Source organism: Nicotiana tabacum, chromosome 5, assembly GCF_000715075.1.
Source record: "Nicotiana tabacum cultivar K326 chromosome 5, ASM71507v2, whole genome shotgun sequence".
NCBI classification, from domain to species: Eukaryota; Viridiplantae; Streptophyta; class Magnoliopsida; order Solanales; family Solanaceae; genus Nicotiana; species Nicotiana tabacum.
The window spans coordinates 137,348,564-137,369,414 of record NC_134084.1 but is presented as its reverse complement, the minus strand read 5'-3'; the positions used below and the strand labels follow the sequence as shown (position 1 = coordinate 137,369,414).

Here is a 20,851-nt window from a genome sequence, read left to right as displayed (position 1 = left end):
CCGAGGCGAGGCAATTGATAGGTCGACTCTCTTTTCTATGGAGAAGGAGATCGCAAAGCTGACAGCAGAGCTTGAAGAAACAAAGACTAGAGAACAAAAGAGAGATAAGCAATTAGATACCCTTCAAGTTCAACTAGAAAAGAGGTCCAACAATTTAATATCCTTCAAGTTCAGCTAGCCAATCTTCTTACTAGTAGTGCTTTCTCGATTACCGGGTCTCGTGAGCCTTCCCAGATGCTAATCCTTCGAACCATGTCGACGATGAATGCTAGAGTAGTGGAGATGAAGATGATGTAGTATAAAACACTCACTGAATTATGTTTGAACTTTTAACTTATGAAACGTTTTGTTGTTAGGTATGATGTCTTGTTAATACTCCCTCCGTTTTAATTTATGTGAACCCATTTAATTGGGCACGGAGTTTAAGAAAAGAGAGAGAAGACTTTTGAACTTGTGGTGTAAAATGAGGCACATATATTTTGTGTGGCTATAAATCATTGCATAAAGATAAATTGTTTCCAAATAAGGAAAGGGGTCATTCTTTTTGGCACGGGCCAAAAAGGAAATAGGTTCACATAAATTGAAACGGGGGGAGTATAATTTAGTGGAGATGGAGATGGTGATAATATTTTATTAATATAGTTTTGATAGTTGTTATTGGTGTTGTTATTATTGTTGTTGTTATTGGTTTAATGGCAGCAATGTAATTCTGTCATTATAGGTGATTGGTTGTTGGCAGGTGGTGCAGCTATAAAACAGCTGTTTACTACCAAAAAATACCCAAAAAATCGACCGACTTCGGTCGGAAATATTCATATTATTTCCCAGAAAATCAAATTTATCGACCGACTTCGGTCAGAAATTTTGATTTTAAATTTTAATTATTTAAATAATATCGATTTTGGTCAGAATTAACAATTTTAAATAAAAATGAATAATTACATATTTTAACAATACCGACCGATTTCGGTCGTAATTTAATAATTTTTATAAAAAAAATTAATAGTTAAAATTTCGACCGAGTTCGGTCGCTAATTTAAAAATAATTAAAAATTATTTTTAACAATACCGATCGAATTCGGTCGGTAATATTAATTTGTGTCAGACAAGTTGGTCAAACTGCGTTGACAGTTACCGATCAACTTAGGTCGGAAAATAGCGACCGAATGTAGTCGCTCCCCGTTTGCGACCATTATTTTACTGACTAATTGAAAATGGTCGAAAATTGGTCAATATTTATTGAATTCCGACCGATTTCGGTCGGTTTTTCTGGACGTTTTTTGGCAGTTTCTTAGTAGTTTAATTAAGCCTCATTTAAACTTTATTAATATTCATGCGATGCTTGGATGTTTTAGCAGCTCTAGTGTCGACAATGGATGACCCATGAATAACTCGAGCAACGACCTGAAAAAGAAAATTACGCCCAAATGACCTTAAAAATAGATGATCTTGATTTTTTGACCCGCACTTGCTCAATAGGAAGACCTTTAAGGTCAAAGATAAAAAGCGTTGTCCTGGGCTTGCGAGGGGCAACACTTGTTAAACTTGAAATTGTGCCCATGAGACAAGCTAGATCAAAAATCAATAATGACACGGAATTATTCTATTTGTGCAAATTATCCGACCTGGGAAGCTCATAAAAGTGACCACGCAAAATTATTCCGTAAAATTCTCTGTATGACCTATAGGTCACGAGTTCGAACAGTGAATGCAGTCACTAATGCTTGCATTAGGGTAGGCTGTCTACATCATATCCGTAGGAATACAGCCTTTTTACCGAACTTTACGTAAATATGAAATACTTTGTGCACCGGGCTGTTTATTTTCAATACTTGATTCACATCTGTTTTAACTGCAATTTTGATTGCTATTAAGTAGTAATATTTCAGCATAACTAGGATTACAACATTGAACCCCATGTTAACGATAATTAAAACTTATCACGCACAACAATTAATTTGATTCTCATAATTGAAATAAAATCTCCCTTACAGTTAGGGGTGGGCATAGTTTGGACAAACCCGAAATCCGAATTTTTTGGATTTTTGATTTGAATTTTCGAATTACGGATTGGATTTTGGGTTTAGTTTTGAAAAATTTTGAATTTTGGATTGGATATTGGATTTGGTACTTCGAAAATTTGGATATCCGAAAATTCAAAATTTTATACTTTATATTTAGACCATTATCTATATGCCAATAGTAATAAGTTCAAAATATCCTACTCATTAGATATTATCTCATATATTCAACATTAATTACAAAGTTACTATCAGAATGTTTTCTATTTGGACACGATTTTACAATTTCTACTTCTTATTGGTTGTATTACTATCTCTATTACATTTCCTTGATAATAATTCATTACTTGAATATTTTATTTGGATGATTGTAGTGAGAATGAACTTTTCACGCAATTTAACATGAGTACTTAATTTGGATAATTTTTTTTGTAAAAAAAAACATCTTTACTTATAAGCTCAAAACCGAAAATTCAAAATATCCAAACCGATTAATCTGAAACCGAACTAAATAATCCAATCCAATCCGAGCTTATAATTTGGATGAGATTTGGATTGTCATTTCTTCAATCCGAAAATTAAAAATCCAAACCGAAATTTTCATATTTAATCCATAACTATCGAACGCCCACCCCCTACATACAGTGATTCTTGTCAAATCAGCATCTCAAATTCATTTGAAAACTTCAAAACCAATGAAGCAACCAATAGCAGCCCAAGCAATATGCTAGTGGGTACCTCAAAATAGCACAAAGTACAAAGATAAGAGCAAAACCAAACAAAAGTACGAGGCTAGCAAAATTATAGAAAGGTACTTTAATTTCATGCTAGAGTTAGAAAAATCAATTGTTCTTGCCTTGAAATAGTAAATGCATCCTTCTACAGTACAGAAACGAAAAATGATACAATATAGCCGCGGTAAAAATAATGGTCGAAAAAATATATAAAAATTATATATTTTTGTATATATATACATTCTGAATGTTATATACAAAAAATATACAAATGTTATACACTTTTTCGACTCCTGGATATAAATAATTTCTGGCACGGGTTAAAAGTGATAATAACTCGTACAGAAAATCCAATTATACCGTACTAAAATCCTGCGAATCTACACCAAGATTGTTTTTCTTCATAAATTCCATCCATTTACAAGAGCCTCTTACCAACTGATTCAAATTGAACCCATCATTTTTGACACTAGACATAGAATATCACTAAAATTTAACAACTACTACTAAATTCTGAGTTCACTATTCAAAAGTACAGCGAGTTCAATACGATGAAATTTAAAGATCAAATCTAGCAAATTTAAATCCTAAATATATATCTATTTGCCACCAAGGCTAATCCTAATTCTACTATTAAAACAGACGCTCTCCTTAACACATTCTAACAAGTTTCAATAATTTGTTGAGTCGAGGGTCTATCAGAAATAATCACTTTAATATTTAAGGCTAGGGGTAAGGTTTGCATATACATTACCCTCTTCGGACCTCACTTGTGGGATTATACTGGATTGTTGTTGTTGCTGTTGAGAATCAAATCTAGTAATGAATATGATGAACCTGATTCATGATATATATATGTCTTGCTCTATCAAACTCCACAATATCGCGATAAAAAGGCGTAAATTAATTTGACATTGGAGTTTTAGGGATAAGGTGATGGAGCACTTTGGTCTGGTGAAGACCTCTGAGACTTGGAGGTATAAGAATAATTTGAACGTTTCCTACAGAGTAAGAAAATCACAGTGACAAGAAAAAGGATGAAAAGAATGACAAGTACCAGCAACATAATTTCTCCACTGAGAGCAAAACTATGATTCTTAGCAGATAGCATCGCGTCATCTTTTTGCGAAAAATCATCAGGAGTCATGTACGAGGGTGTATTCAAAGGATACATCAGGAAAAATAGTGCTAAGTGCTAACAAACTTTATGGTATATTTATTCCTCTTTTTCATTAGGATGTAGAATATCAGTGGAGCTGTAAGAAGGTGAGATTTTAAGATAGTTTCTTGGCATGTACTTCTTGTGTGATACCCCACCTTGAATTGTCCATTTTCACCCCCCATCCCTATCCCCTACCTCGGTCCGTTTGAAAGCAGAACGGAACCGGGATTTTAACTTTATGAGTTTTGGATTTTAGAACGACGAATTTAAGTGCTAATAACTGAGTTCTCAATATAATATTTGTACATATTTAATAAATTTCTTAACATAAATATACTGTATGAGCAAAAGTTACTGGGTTCGGCCGAACCCGCATCCGAACTTCCAACTCCGTCCCTGGTTAAAAGCCTTTCCTCGATTGGTCCAACCTTCTCTATCAGCTTGGTCCGTTAGAGGAATAATGCAATGGCACGCGTCTAATCTGGACTGGAGATAATTTTTCGTAGAGATTAATGGACCATATATACTAAAACGTGAAAATGATTCCAACAAGTGAACAGGCAAAACCAAAAAAGGTCAATGTCACTTGGGCCAGATAAAGCCGTGCACACAGTTAACTTCCTAGTAAATTAAATTCGTCAGAATTTGGAAATTGACTTTAAGTTCAGTTTTAAACAAATCACTAGAACCTCAAAATTGCATGTAAACAATAGCGACATGTATAAATATCAGTTCTAGCTTAGGAAGATGAGCAAGGACCCAACAGTATATTCCCACCTAAGTACTATTCCTTAGCTTTCGAAAAAGAAAAGAAACAAGAGTCCAAAAGGAATAAGAAAGAAAAAAAAATATTAACAAGAAAAGGTCAAAGAAGTCCGATCCTCTAGTTATAGAACATGAGAAGAAGCTTTGTTGGCCTATGAAACTGTATTATAAGCCTCATTCTCAAGGCGCTTGATGTTTTAGAACCTATCTCAATTAAGATTAAATAATCTCAATCTAGAAACATAATATTTATAACTTCAACAACAACATACCCGGTATAATCCCACAAGTGCGGTTTGGGAAGGGTAGTATGTACACAGACCGTACCCTTACGTGGAGACATAGAGAGGCTGTTTCCGATATAATATTTATAACTTCAATCCAAAATAATTGTAAGTTCTGAACAAAAAGAAAATATTTGAAAACTATACAGAACAACCAGCATCCACAAGGAGATGTGTGGTGACCCAAGCAAACTTGGATGGGTCGGGTCAAAATTGACTCCGATAATTTTACATGTTTAAAATTGTTTCAACCTGTCAATTTGACACCTCTAGATTATCATCCCCTCATTGGAGATAACCTTTAGGATGATGGAGATATTATTTCCAAAAACTTGCTTGGCTTTGGTTCAAACTTCTCCACAAGAAACAACACCAACTTGACTTGTCAACCAAGACGGACGAGTAAATGAATTGTGCACTAAATTTTATTAAATCTTAACACACGAGTAATTAACCATCACCATTTCATTAAACCTCTATGTTTTCCTGGTCATCAGTTTACAGTCAACAAAAATTTAGAACTGTAACAATAGAATGAAGGTGACAAAATAATAGTGGTATGCAGTGCCTAATAACTGGCATATTTCGACTTTTTAAATAATAAACTGGAAACATCTACGACTATTCGAATTGTTCCCAGTCCTCAATCACTACAGTAGAAGACGGTCTAGGAGGTGGCGGGGCATTCAGGCTTCCAACCCCAGACTCACCTCAAACCACCAAACTGGATACAAATGCTCAAAATGACCAGTCATTATATGAACCAAGAGGAATTTGATAGAATAGTTCCACGACCCAACAAGGGAGTTAACACTTGACATCAATTCATTGATCATCAATATGGGCAATCATGCAAAATCAAATAGGCAGATTTTATCTAGAAGCAAGTATCGAATGCAGCAGTTAACAATGCTCCAGTTTTCTAATCACTTTCATGATGGATCTCCAGCTCAAAGATGAAGGTGATGTTTCTGGAACACAAAAAGATCAACATAGAAGATTATGAAGACAATGAGGATAACCAAATACAGTTAGTTTTAGACCCTTAATAGTCGATAATAATGCATTAGTTCTGCAATACAAATTAGTTAGGCAAGGAAACAGTTCAGTTATGCGCTAAAAATTAAATAATCAAAGCCAAACTCACAGGAAGTTCGTAATTTATGCAGAAAAAGAGGCAACTGAGACTGAAGAAATAAACTTCAAGGAATAAGATAGATTGTGATCTACTTTTCCGGCGAACTGACAGTCAAGTCAGAAGCTCAGGAACTTAAGTGGAGAGGCCAAGCCAAGAAGAGACAGAAAAAGGGGAGTTTCTGACCAAATATCTCCTTGTTCAAGGATAACCAATCAAATACATAGAAAAAGTGACATTTTAATGGCCTATACTACCCAAATTTAAGGAAAACTAAATTTGATACCAAAACTAGCATCTATTACTTGACTTCTCAAAACTTGAGCAGTAACCATGTTTGCCACAATTCCACCCCTTCCATGATCAGAATATCAAATTAGGCCTAGCTGATTTAACACTACTGTCAACTAGGAGTAGCAAGGGGATTAATTGTTTGCAGTTTGGCTCAATTCTATTTGGATTTGGCTCTTCTTTTTTTTGATAAGGTAAATTTCATTCATCAGGTACCAAGGTGGTCGACAAAGGCACAAAGAGCATCCGAGAAACAGTAATCATCCCCTACAGCCCTCCTAACAAATCCAAAAAATCGATAAACTGAGACAGATCCACTAATAAGCTACCCTTGCTACAATAACACAGATTATTGCACCATGCATAGCCAGCCAGTTTTTTTCACACAAAATAGCAGGCCAAAACTTTTCTATTAACTCATCAGGTCACTGCCAAGATTCCATATATTTATGCAAACCACACTGGCTAAGGGGTGGAAATAGCAGCAACATGGACCCCTCCTTTCTATTGCAAGCACTTTCCCAGGCCAAATTGGAATTTATAATTATAAAGGGAGAAAGCCAAAAGAACAGCTATCAAAATAGGAAAGGATCCTTCTCGGCCTTCTTCATTTTGAATTGGAAAACAAAACTAGATTTTAAAATGCATTTTCCTCGTTGCACCCACGGCCCAACCATCCTTTCATCAGGGCTTTCCTTAATGGGGGCCCGCATCTATTTTTTTAGAAGGTTGGGCCTGCATCTATTAGGAGCAAAATAATATAAAATTTGAACTAGGTCACTGGGGCAAAATAATATAGTGCTTGAACTAGGTCACTGGGGCCCAAAACAAATCTCGGTCAATAAATTGGTGTGCCCTTGATATTTTTTATTGTGTATGTTTATCACTGATGTTAATGTGTTGATTGACGAAACTAGCAAGAGTGTCAACCGATAGCTTGAATTGCAGATAAGCACTCTTGAAAATACAGTTTTCACAAACAGTGAAAGTAAGACAGAACATATGCATTTTCCCAAATCAGCAGCAGGCAAAAAAAAAAAAAATCCCTTCAGTTGTTTTCAGTGATAAATTGCAGCAAAATGCTGCCCACCTTTTTTCGTTTCAGTTACTGTCATTTTTTTCATTTTATTTATTCTTAGTTCTTATTGCCATTTGTATGTGTTATTCAATTGTTCTTTTAGTGGCACCAAAAGAAGATAGGAAAGACCCGGCTTGGGCTTATTCTGTAAGAGTTAGCGAGACCAATAAGATGGCAATTAGATGTCTTTATTGTGACAAGATTTCGAATGGGGAATCTATCGTCAAAAATTTCATCTAATCGGTGGTGATCCAAACGTCGCATCTTGTCCTAAAGATCCACCGCATGTGAGGAAGAAATGAAAGCATACCTTAAAAAAAAAAAGAGTTAAAGACTCAAATGCATCATAAACAAGAACAGCTGCATAATATTGATGATGACGATGATGATATAGAAGAAGGTGACTATGGTTCGTCGCTTCCATTAAAATCACAAAAGCGGGGAAGGATACAAACAATGTCTTCAAGTTGTGGATCTACTGGTAAGACTAAAGGTCCTATGGATTGTTATTTCCCACAGAAACCAGGAGATATGGGAGAAAAAAGTGGTAATAGTCAAATTGATGCCAAAGTGATTTTGAGGGATCATGCAGTTGCAATGTTTGCGGTGTGGATGTATGATGCACAGGTCTTCCTTTAAATTGTGTTAATTATACTGACACTTTTTCTGCTTTTATTGAGGTCATAGGCAATATGGTCCAGGAATGAAGCCTCCAACTTATCATGAAGTTAGAGGTCCATATCTAAAAAAGAGGTGGAAGAGACTAGCAAAATCGTGGAGGAGCACAAAGTAGAATGAAACAAGTTTGGTTGTTCCATATGATGGATAAGTGGACGGCAAGAAATGGAAAAATGACCATCAATATCTTGGTGAATTCTCCTCAGGGAAGCTTGTTTCTTGAGTCAGTTGATGCAAACAACTCTTCAACTAATTCAACCAAAATGTACTCCTTGTTCAAGAGTACAATAGACTCTATTGGAGCAGAAAATATTGTTCAAGTTGTCACGGACAACGCTACTAAAGATGTTAAAGCTGGTGATTTGATGTTTGTAGCGTACCCGCATATTTATTGGATTCCGTGTACAGCACATTGCATTAATTTGATCTTCGGTGACATTTTCAAGGAAAGACCCTTCGGTGCAATCTTTAATCAAGCAATTAGATGCATTCTGATATTGTTCAAAGGCATTTGTTATTGAATATGATGAAGAGATTCACTAAATAAAGAAGCTTGATGGAACCTGCAAAGACAAGATTTGTTACCGCTTTCTTGACTTTGCATAGGATGTATGAGCAAAAAAGCAATTTGAAGAAGTTATTTGTTTCAGATGAGTACACTAACAATGCCTATGGAAGAGAAGCTCGAGGGAGAGAATTTGTAGATATTATGCTTTCTACTGCACTCTGGAATAATGTGGTTCATTGAAGATTGGTGGTCCATTAGTTAAAGTGCTTCGTTTGGTGGATGGAGAGCAAAGACCACCAATGGGCTACCTTTACAAAGCAATGGATAGGGCAAAAAGGCTATTCGAGACTTTTTTTATTATCAAAAAAAATATAAAAAAGTCTTTGAGATCATAGATAAAAGGTGGACACATCATATCCATTGCCCTTTGCATGCAGCTGGACTTGTTTTGAACCCGGAACTGTTTTATGACAATGAAGAGAGGATTATAGGAGATGAAGAATTGTGGAATGGATACATTGAGTGTATTGAGAAGCTGATACCTGAAGAATCCATGCAAGATAAAATAACAGAGCAATTTAGCACTTATAGGAATGTTGAGCAACTTTTTGGAAGAAACATGGCTATTATACAAAGAAATATGAAGTCACCAGGTGAGCGAGTGCTTATATGTTGCTTTATAGTTAATAAGTTATTTCTTTATAAATATTATGTTTTGAATATTTGTTCTACTTCTACAGTTGAATGGTGGAAGCAATATAGCCATTCCACTCCAGAATTACAAAAGTTTGCCATCAAAGTTCTAAGTCTAACGTGTAGCTCATCCGTGTGAAAGGAATTGGGGCGTGTTTGAAGTTTGAACATGTAAGAACTAAGAAGAAAGATTTAGTATATTAAGAAAATTATATTATATCTCAATCGCCCTAATCTTACTAATTACTTATTATTTGCAGATTCATACCAAAAAGAGGAACAAACTAACCTCAAAGCGTCTCAATGATCTAGTCTTCATTAAGTACAATAGAACATTGAAGCGTCGTTACAACGCTCATAATATAATTGATCCAATTAGTTTGGACAACATCGGTGATGCTAATGAATGGCTAACTAGGGTCCCGGAAAATCATGCAGATGAAGAAGTATTTGAGGAAACTTCTAATTTCACTTGGGGTGAAGTTGCGGAGGCACGTGGAATTGGGGAGAGGATTTATGGTTTGAGGGGGAAACTTCAACTTCAAGCTCACAGAGGAAGGGAAAAGAAGCAGCTACTTTGTCCCTAGTTGATGAAGAAGGAGAAGTTGAAAAAGATGACGCGCAATATAATAATGATAGTGGAATACAAGAATTTGACAATCTTATAGAAGAATAGGATACTCATTTTGTGCTTTAATTGATGCTACTCTTTAATTTTTACATTGAAGTATTGAACATTTACTTACAGTTACATGTGTTGTCTATGCAGTATTTATTTATTTTTTTTATAAGTTCCGCTTTACTTCAAAAAAGCGAGCGCTTTGCTTCTCGCTTCAAGCGAAAAGGGGCTTGTTGCTTTTCCTCGCTTCACGCTCTTCACAACACTGGATGAGCTTAAAAGGAGAAAGTGAGGATTCATATAGTCGACCCCAACTTGCTAGGGATAAAGGCATTCTGTTGTGTATACAATCACCTAGATGGGTCTAATGGATTTTTTGGTGTCAAAATGAAGGTAATTATTCTGAAGCCGTGTTAGACTTTATCAACTCACTACGGAACCTGTGAAGGCTAACTGTTATGTTGATACTTTGCAATGTAATTATCAGCTTTCTCTTGAGACTTGATGCTGGTTTTACTCAATAAAAGGTAATTCTTTTTAGGATTTAAAGGGACATGATATGTTTTGGTAGACTTCCAAGCTGTGTCACATAGTTATGTTTGAATACAAAAAATCAAGTCGCATGCAATAAACTATAAAACAACACCCAGGATTACTGAAAATATAATATACGAGAAAAAGCATAATACTGTAAGAAAGCACACCAAGGAAACTATGCCTACAGCCTCTGATCTCCAAACTTTGAGGGTTTGACATTTTATCAATCTCACATGGTTCTCAACACGACTAGCAAAACTCTTCAGCTCTGTTTTACGCAAGTGTTTAAGTCACCAGAAGTAAAACCAAGTGCTACCCAGGTGAAGGATATCAAATACATTTCAAAGTCCAGCTAATGGCATATAAAATAATTGGCAACAGTAGAAAGTCAAGCTAGGAGAAGACGTAATATTTTTGATAGGTAGGAACATCTTAATTGTCTAGGAAACAAACCTCCATCTTTCTTTGTATTTTCCCTTCTCCTTCAGCATCAATTCCATCCAATTTCAGCAGCTGCCTCATCAGCATCTCTGTCAGACAGATAATATCCTTTTCCTCAACATTGGAACCACCAAAAACAACTGCTTGTACAGCAGAGACCTGTAATGATGAAGACCAAAGTAAGACTTCAATTACGAGATCATGGTGTCATAGTCACCTTACAACGAAAGGAATCAACCTGCTCTGAGAGCTTATCCACTTCTTTTCTCACTTCAGCAACTGCTTCAGCTCCTCTTGATATTTCAGTGGTTACCTTAACCTCTTCGGGATTTTTGTCCTCAACTGTTTTTTCCTCCATAACTAACACTTTGGAATTGTCTTTCACACCAGCCAAGTGGAGATATTCATGATCTTCTTTTTCTTTTCCTCGGAATAGAAGTTTTTGCACCTTAGGCTCCAAACCAATTATTTGGGAAATGACACTTTTTACTTCACCTGTATCCATATTTGATTGGCATTAGAAGCATAACGACAGAGTATCCTTACCAATTTATAACACTGCATGTATACCTATAGTAGATGCAACAGTGGTTTATAATCAGTTAATTTAGTATATCCAACAATTGAATATTACTTTGACTACGTTGACAATAAAAACTACCTTTACTAGATTGGTTTAAGTTGAGAAAGGCGTACACATGCTGAAACAGATCACAGATGACAATGTCACACACATTATTTTGGAGCACTTTTTTCTTTTATGAAGTAAGAGATACTATAAAAAGCATCAAGAAGATGCAAAAGAGCACTGTCCAGGTGCTAATACAAAAGAAGATATGTTGGCTCTGTATAGATGGCCCTATGCTAGGGTTAAGGAGCTAACAAAATCCAAAAATAATTCGGCGAAGCTAATAGGGGAGAGGTTACTCCAGCTATATCACAAAATTATACAATTAGCCTTCGAGGAGTAATTTGGAGTTGCTAAACCATTAAAACGTCCTTTATTCCTTTTTGTCCAAATCAGTGCTATAAAAGGCGAAAAGCGCAAAAAAGCTCTAAGGTCCGTTGGGGCTTTAAGTGCAACGCGCAAATAAAGCGTGGGCTTTAATGAAAAAAGGCGCAACCGGAGGAAAAAGTAAAAATATATATATGTAGTCAAGACCAATAATTATAAGCATGAATAACAAATATATGGACAAAAAAGTTGAAGAAAAAATAACGATAGAGTGAAATATCAATTGTTGAGTGTCTCATTTTCAGGATTACACTCATTGGCAAGGAAAGTATGCCTTAGAGCCCTGATACGACACTGAAGCACTCGCAAAGCGAGGCGAAGCGCTCAACATGTTTTGAGTCTCGCTTTAGGGCTTAAGCATTTCTCTAGTTGTTCCAGAAGGCTAAGAGGGTGTTTGGCTAAGCTTATAAGCTGGTCAAACTGGCGTATAAGCACTTTTTGGCTTATCTACGCGTTTGGTAAACACCCAAAGTGCTTATAAGTCAAGTGCTTATAAGCTAAAATCAGTCATAAGTCATAAGTTGGTCACCCCCAACTTATGGCTTTTTAGCTTATAAGCACTTTTAGTTTGACCAAGGCTTTTTACTAGTTTATCCTTAATAATATTTTCCAATTCACGAAATATTTTACCCAAAATAAATTTTCTAACTTTCTTTTCATTCCATATTCGTTGTTCATCTTTTTCTTTCCAAAAAAACTTTTTAATTTATAATCTTTTGTAAATTTTTTAAGGATATTTTAGTCATTTTAATAAAAGAACAACTTATCAGCACTTTTCTACCAAACACTTGAACTGCTTATTATCAATTTCAGCACGTCTATCCAAAGACGTAAATGCTTATTTAAAAAATAAGGTTCAGCACTTAAAAATGCTTTTCAGCACTTCATTGTCAGCTATTTACAATTAGCTAATCCAAACGGGCTCTAAGTAATACACCCAATTCCCAATCTTGCACATTTCTTCTAAGGATTGGAAACCAAGAATTGTCTGCTCTACTCTGAGAGACAGTTGAATCAGGTCTGCTTGCTATTTGATAGAGGTTTGGAAAGTCATTTTGTAGCGTTGAATCCCCTAGCCACTTGTCTTTCCAAAACTTAACATTAGCCCCATTACCGATTCGAAATCTGTTGTTCTGTCTGAACTCCCCCCATAGTTTAATTATGTATTTCCAAGGTCCAACCCCATGTGCCGCCCTAGCGACTTTTGTACACCAATTACTCTGGACCCCGTGTTTTGCATTCACCACTTTCTTCTAGGTTGATTGTTTCTCTTGCACATTTCTCCATAGCCATTTCATAAGTAAGCATCTGTTGTGTGTAGCAATGTTTTTGATGCCCAAGCCTCCAAGTGTTTTAGGCAGCGTTACTCTCCCCCATTTTACCAAATGAAAATTGTGTGAATCGTTGTTGCCTTCCCCAAAAAAAAATTCCTTCTGATTCTGTCCAATTTCTTCTGTACCTTCGAGGGGATGGGAAAAAGAGACATAAGATAATTAGGGATATTGTCTAGGACTCTGTTGATGAGTGTGAGTCTGCCCCCATGGATAAGTATTGCATTTGCCATGTAGCTAGCTTCTTTTCAAATTCTCCACCACTCCATTCCAAATTTCAGTTGATTTGTGCTTAGCGCCCAAAGGCAGTTCTAGATAGGTTGTTGGAAAGGAGTCTATCTCACAACATAAAATATCTACCAACATTTCCAAATTATGAATTTCATTAACCGGGTATATAATTCTCTTTAGCATGTTAATGTGCAGGCCAAACAGAGCTTCAAATATAAGCAATGTCAAATTTAAACATTGCACTTGTGATACCTCTGCTCCACAAAAAAATTAGAGTGTTATCTACTCATAGCAAATGAGAAATAGTGACTGTATATTCAGCATTGCTGCCAATTTCAAAACCTTGAATCCATTGTAATTCTCTGGTCTTGTCTAGCATCTTGCTCAACCCTTCCATGGGTAGGATGAAGAGAAAAAGGGACAGGGTCCCTTGACTAATTCCTTCATAGGGAGAAAAAAAACCAATTGGACTGGAGTTCACTAGGATTGAATACTTGACTGTTGTAATGTTGAACTTTATCCACTTGAGTCATTTCTCCCCAAAACCCATCTTCTTTAAGATAGTGAAAAGATATTGTCAATTTACTTGATCAAATGCCTTTTCTATGTCTAGCTTACATAGAATTCCGAACTCCCCTTTCTTTTGCTTCCAATCCGGTATCTCATTAGCAATAAGTGAAGCATCTGTCTACCTTTTAGAAAAGCATTTTGACTCCCAGAAACAAGCTTGCATATTACAGTTTTCAACCTTTCAGCTAAAAATTTTGCAGCAATCTTATAAATATTGCCAATTAGACTAATAAGTCTAATCTTTTAGCACCCTTTCTTTTTGGGCTCAATGCAATGAATGAAGCATTGCAAGATCTCACCATATGGCAATGTTGGTGAAAATGATTCGTGGCACCAGTGACATCGGATTTAATTATGACCCAAGCCTTCTAAAAGAATCCCATGGTGAATCCATCAGGACCCGGTGCCTTATCCGGAGCACAAGACCTGATGGCGGCTAGTATTTCTTCTTCCCCAAACTCTTTTTCAAGCTCCTCCTTTTTCTCCTCAGAGATGCAAGCCAAAGCTTCAAAGTTAGTTGTTAGTCTCCAATGTTCAGCTTCAGAGTAGAGGCCTTCATAGAAGCCCAGTATTTCCTGTTTGATCCGGTTCTTGTCCTCAATAATGTCTTCCCCCACTTTGAGCGTGTCAATGCAATTATATCTCTTGTGATTATTGGCCATCATTTGAAAATACTTGGTATTTCTATCTCCCACGCTTAGCTATAAACATCTTGATTTCTGTCTCCATGATGTTTCCTCCGCTTTGACAATATTCTGAATTACATCTTTAGATCAAGCAATTTGGACGGCTCCATAGGTGATAGCAACCTGGTCCAGAAACATTAATTCCTCCCGTGCCCTACTCCTCTGGGAATCAATTTTGCCAAAAACTTCTTTATCCCAAGTTGATATGTCTTTCTTCAGTAATTTCAACTTCTAGACTAGGATATAGTCTGGAGTGCCTACAATTGAGTAACCCTGCCACCATTCCTTAACTTTGTCAAGAAAACCTTCTACACACATGTTCTCGAATTTGAAATAGGTTAGGTTAGTCTCCCACAGTGTTTTGGAGAGCGAGAAGCGGAAAAAAGCGACGAGTCCTTGCTTCATCAAAGCAAGAAGCTTGACGCGAAGCGCGCGCTTTTTTCATGTCCTCAATAATGTCTTCCCCCACTTTGAGAGTGTCAATGCAATTGTATCTCTTGTGATTATTGGCCATCATTTTAAAATACTTGGTATTTCTATCTCCCTCGCTTAGCCATAAACATCTTGATTTCTGTCTCCATGATGTTTCCTCCGCTTTGACAATATTCTGAATTACATCTTTAGATCAAGCAATTTGGACTGCTCCATAGGTGATAGCAACCTGGTGAAACATTAATTCCTCCCGTGCCCTACTCCTCTGGGAATCAATTTTGCCAAAAACTTCTTTATCCCAAGTTGATATGTCTTTCTTCAGTAATTTCAACTTCTAGACTAGGATATAGTCTGGAGTGCCTACAATTGAGTAACACTGCCACCATTCCTTAACTTTGTCAAGAAAACCTTCTACACACATGTTCTCGAATTTGAAATAGGTTAGGTTTGTCTCCCACAGTGCTTTGGAGAGCGAGAAGCGGAAAAAAGCGACGAGTCCTCGCTTCATCAAAGCAAGAAGCGTGACGCGAAGCGCGCGCTTTTTTCATGTGAAGCGCAATTTAATACAAAAATAAAAAAATATTAAATAGGGTGCGAAGGACCGCTACCTCCCGCCAGCACAAGTATGGAATAACTCAATTCTCTAAGGCTTAAACCAATAAAAAGGAATCACTAGTGTTTTTGTGCCTCTGCTCGGATTTGGCCTAGTAACCCTTTATAGGTCTATAACAAAATAACACAAACTCATACTACTAAATACTAACATACTAAACTCAATATACATAAAAAAAGAGAAGCAAAGAAGTTTGTGACATATACGCTATAATAAAGGGAAAAAAAAAAGTTAATTCATACCAAAAGTGAATTCAGAGGGGACAGGGAGGTCGAAGTCTTGAGAAGCATAAGAGACCTTGATTGTAATAGTGGTGGGATTAGAAGAAGCAGAATCATCTTCTCTCTTTTGAACAAGCATGCCGCTCGGCCTCATTTCCCAATCCGCTTCGTTTGACCCTTTCATTCCTAAGTCTCAATTGGATTTAATGTTTTTGACAGAGATTGAGCTGTGAAAACCCAGTTCCCAACCCTACTAGAAAAAGCATAAGGATCAATTGGGAATTTTTTTAAGGATTGACAAATGACAGTAATTAAGGAGGGGATTAACTAAAACCAATGATGATTCTCATAAGAGTTGCGTGGAGTGGGGTGGGTGGTTGCCGGTTGTGGGCCCTATTCAGTCTTTTCCTTTTAATAAAAAGTAGTATCCTTCCACTATATGTTAATATGTTTGACTAGACACGTAGTTTAAGAAAAAATGAATATTTTTGTAATTTGTGATCCTAAACAAATCAAAAACGATCCAGAATATTGTAATATCCCATAGTTTTAAACAAGGATATAGTAGTCATTTAGCAAACTAACTAAAAAAAAATATGAAATGCGCAAAAAGGGCCGAAGCCCACCAAATTTTAATCTGGCAAAAAAAAACGAAAAAAAAGAAGAAAAGGTCTAAGGGAAAGGGTACGCAACAAACAAATAGATAAAGGAGATTTGGGTGAAATCCTAATCAAATTAAAAGGGATTAAGGGAAGGAAAAACCTACGGCATCAAGATAAACAAAAGGAAGGATTAGGTATTGAAGAATATCAAGCTTCGGCATAAGCTATTCAACACAATAGAAGGAAAAAGAAACGAAGGTTCTGTCTATTCTCGTTGAAGGAATTTATAAAGTGGGGAAGAACAAGGTAAGTAAAAATGTCATGACCCAAACCGATGGGCCGCAACTGGCATCCGGTACATTACTCAACCGAGTACCAACATAGCATATCTTTCTTATTACATCATTATATACACGTGACATACGGGCCTAGTAGGCCAATATAATCATTTATAAACTCAAAACATAGGTCGACAAGGCCGTACAATCTTTCACGTACACGACATATGTCTACAAGCCTCTAAGAATACATAAATATCGTAAAGGTCGAGATAGAGTCCTGCCATACCAAACAATATACGTCTAACTCATACTAACCAAACAAGCAACTCCGAAGCAAATGGAGCGCATCAACATCTTCCGCTGAGCTGATAGCCTACATGGAGGGCTCTCGACCTGTCTATCGGGACCTGCGGGCATGAAACGCAATGTCCCCAGGTAAAAGGGACGTCAGTACGAATAATGTATCGAGTATGTAAGGCATATAAATAAATACATGAGAGATATGAAAGACATATAGAGTACAGGACTCAACCTATAAGTCTGAATAACTTTGTAAATCATAAATTACTTTTAATGTCATGCATATCCGTATGAATGTCATGTCGTACATAGGTAATGTTTCATAATATCATCAGCCTCTGAGGGCATCCCATCATATCATATCGGCCACTGTGGGCAAAATCATCATCGTATACCAGCTGATCAGGTCGTGGTGCGTATATAACGCCATAACCTTTCCTATATCCCATATACATATATACATACATATATACGCGTATATAACGCCGTTTGAATCATATTTACATATACATGCGTATATAACGTCGTTTGAATCATATTTCGGCCATTGTGGGCAACATCATCATCATATACCAGTTGATCAAGTGGTGGTGCGTATATAACGTCGTAACCTTTTCCCATATCCCATATACATATATTTACATATATACGCGTATATAATGCTATCTGGTCATGGGTCAATGTACATGAATGCAATGCATGAAAAGTACGTCAATAAAATCATTCGGAAGGTCATAAGACCACTTTGCCCCTTGAGCAATATCATAAAGCAACATCTTTTCAAATTTCGTATTTTTTTGAGACCCATGAACAGATGATAAAATATTATGACACATGGGAATTAAAGAACATAGATATTTCTATTACTTTTATAAGTAGAGTCACTTATGGAATTTGTGCATTTGCACATTTCGTTCATATCGTATGGATCATGTCAAAAGAAAGAAGGGATAGCCTTAACATACCTGGAGTAGGGAAAACTCCGTATAATATTCCGTTAGAAAACCTTTGTTGATTGATCGAAATTTGCCCCTGCTTCTTAGAAATTCATAGACGAAATTACTTATAGTTCCTAAAAATTTTGGAGTGAAATAACGTTTTTTTTTGTTTCCTTGAAATTTTCGAGAGGAGTAAAGTTCTGCTTACTTAAAATCTTGGAAGGAATATGTGTTTGGTTCCTTGAGATTGAAAGGAATTTCTTAGAATTATTGAGAGGAGTAACGTTCTATTACTTTAAATCTTGGAAGGAATACGTGTTTGGTTCCTTGATTGCCACATATTACATGACTAAGATAAGTCATGTGGCCAACTACCACGTTTTATTGGGGGAGGGATTTAATCTTATCCACTTATTAGTTAATCGGGTAACCCGTTACCCGATAATTAATCAATTACCTAAAAAAATTGAGATTATTCCCACTTACTTAAAATGTTACTCACTTTTTACATACATTATACACCTTTATATTATGGTCATGTAGTACCTTTTATGGCACTAGTCCATAAATACCGGGTATTTTAGCTCGGACCGTATTTTATCCCAGCATGTCAAACTTGGACAAAAATTCATTTTCTTTGCTTGCTTCCCCTCTTACCTTCACGAATTTACTCATCACTTGTTTGAAATAACATAATCCTTATAATCTCCAAATAATTTTTACCTTGGACTAATGTCAATTACCTTACAACAAACTCAATGTACCATACTACAGGGTGCAACACTATCGTAACTTATTACTGCGAAGCGTAACATCTCCGTAATATAATACTACAGGGCATAACATCATCGTAATACTGCGGGGCATAACATTATTCCCCTCTTTGGAACATTCGTCCTCGAATGTTGACTGATGCTCTTATCATTTTCGTAACTTATAGCTCTTGTGAATACCTTAATATTCTCCTTGCTATTTAAGCAGTTTCTCTGTGAATAAATCCAAGGTCTAGGGTACTCCTCCTCTTAGTCTTTTTACTTATATCATGACTTGTGGTCGAAATCTTTCTAATCTCGCAACTGCTGCTACCTCCTATCATGCTGCATGTATGACCCTGGCTTTGTAAGTGCGCTTGTGCGACTCACCTTTCCTTTTTCCTTTTATCTTTTAGTCAATCTCTAGGCCTTACTTTGTAAACATATATAAGGCTTAATAGGATGCCTCTCTGGGCATCTATGTATACTGAAGTTCTTTGATCGGTGCTTTGTAGACCTTGCGAATATGGCCATATCTTATTCATAGATCTGATTATTCATTCGTATGACTTTACTGTAACTACATGGGTTATACTATACCATAATTTTCACTTCAATTTATCGTTACTGAGGTATGCTTACCAAGCTCTCAGTTACTTTTGTTGCCTATCCTTTAGGTATAAATCTCAGTCCTTTAATGCTCCTTCATTACCGTTCGTCTTAAGAATCATGGCCTAATCTCATGTCATACTTTGTAACTTATATCTGACCATTATTGATTCGCCTCAATGTTGATCTATAATCCTTTACTTGAAGACTTGAAACTTCTTACGTAATACATTACTGCTAGGGCTTACGTTGTATTGAGGAACAATTGAAGTGATTTCCATAATCATATTTCATAGTGTCTCAATGTGATTCACCTTATGGGGTATCTTAATTTCGTGCCGTCAGCGAATCTTTTTCTCCTTCTCTTCTTCTATTTTTTTTTCAAATCATTATTCAAACGAAGGCCCAAACTTCATCCTTTATCTGTGACAATTATACCCTCATTTTATTACTGGGTCAGCATTTCATTCTTTCTAAATGTGATTCGTCTTTGACTCATTTGAGTTTATTCAGGTTATACTAAGCTTTGTATAACATAGAGAAACCATATGCTCTTCTTGTTTTCATGGGCTTAATTCTAAGGACTAATCCATTCTCGTCACCTTCTCACTCGCCTTTTCTCGTTCTTACATCCTGTCATAAAACTTTGTCGCTTTACTATACTTTAGCTTGCGACCTATACATATCTATTTATACTACTCGTAATCTTCCTTCAACTTGCTTGAATTTCCTTGTGTTATTTTAGAACATCAAGTGAGACATCACATTGTCTCCAACTTTTCTCTATTCTCTTAACTCGATCTCTCAATACTTAGAAACCATAGGCTGGAAGACATGCCGCCGACGATGCCGCTATCATTCCCGGTTATTAGATACCATTATAGCCTTATATCCAAAGTATGGACTATTCACAACTTTCTGCATTTGAGTATCTCGTATATTGTTCACCTTTACCTTACTTACTTAAAATCTCGCATCATATCTTCTACCTCTTTCATAACCTCCCTTCTACATAGGTATGATTCACACCACAAATTGAAGCTCTATTATAATACTACAATCTGGTGGGAGCTTCATGCTGACTCCTTTTGGAGGCTGTTACTTTTTTTTTTAACTAGCTTCATTATAGAGCCATTATAGACTATGGTTGTTGTACTATATCTCTCGTACCTCTGATTTTAAGGGAGATCCTGCAATGTTTCGATCACAATGTTTCTATTTTTCTGGGTCCAATAATCAGACTCCTGATTTACTTGGGTGATGTAACTCTTTAGTTTCCTCCTTCTGATCGGCTTTTACGTCGGCTTAAGCTATCTTTCGATCT

General features: G+C 36.3%; 1 protein-coding gene and 1 long non-coding RNA gene across 3 annotated transcripts; both read right to left on the bottom strand.

Moving 5' to 3' along the window:
• Positions 1-2,533: 2,533 nt before the first annotated feature.
• LOC107785671 (uncharacterized) lies at positions 2,534-4,042 on the bottom strand. Its single transcript, XR_001647934.2, has 2 exons — positions 3,813-4,042; positions 2,534-2,759 (listed from the first exon to the last, which is right to left on the bottom strand). It is a non-coding gene; the product is annotated as an uncharacterized LOC107785671 (long non-coding RNA).
• Positions 4,043-9,362: 5,320 nt separating this feature from the next.
• LOC107785670 (BAG family molecular chaperone regulator 4-like) lies at positions 9,363-16,372 on the bottom strand. 2 transcript variants are annotated; one of them, XM_075254096.1, is made up of 4 exons: positions 16,234-16,372; positions 16,067-16,196; positions 11,185-11,441; positions 9,363-11,105 (listed from the first exon to the last, which is right to left on the bottom strand). In XM_075254096.1, exons 2-4 carry the CDS (start codon positions 16,182-16,184, stop codon positions 10,938-10,940), a joined length of 543 nt encoding a protein of 180 aa, XP_075110197.1. In that variant the 5' UTR covers positions 16,185-16,196; positions 16,234-16,372; the 3' UTR covers positions 9,363-10,937. The 2 variants fall into 2 exon arrangements, with proteins under 2 accessions (XP_075110197.1, XP_075110196.1); XM_075254095.1 differs by having other exon boundaries at positions 16,067-16,358.
• Positions 16,373-20,851: the final 4,479 nt, after the last annotated feature.

What these genes read in the sequence shown, in the direction of transcription:
- LOC107785670 (XM_075254095.1), bottom strand. Translation starts at nt 16,229, where the DNA reads ATGAAAGGGTCAAACGAAGCGGATTGGGAAATGAGGCCGAGCGGCATG. An exon ending in CCCCTCTGAATTCACTTTTG is followed by an intron (nt 11,442 to 16,066) that starts GTATGAATTAAC and finishes ATATGGATACAG; the next exon opens with GTGAAGTAAAAAGTGTCATT. An exon ending in TGGATAAGCTCTCAGAGCAG is followed by an intron (nt 11,106 to 11,184) that starts GTTGATTCCTTT and finishes TCATCATTACAG; the next exon opens with GTCTCTGCTGTACAAGCAGT.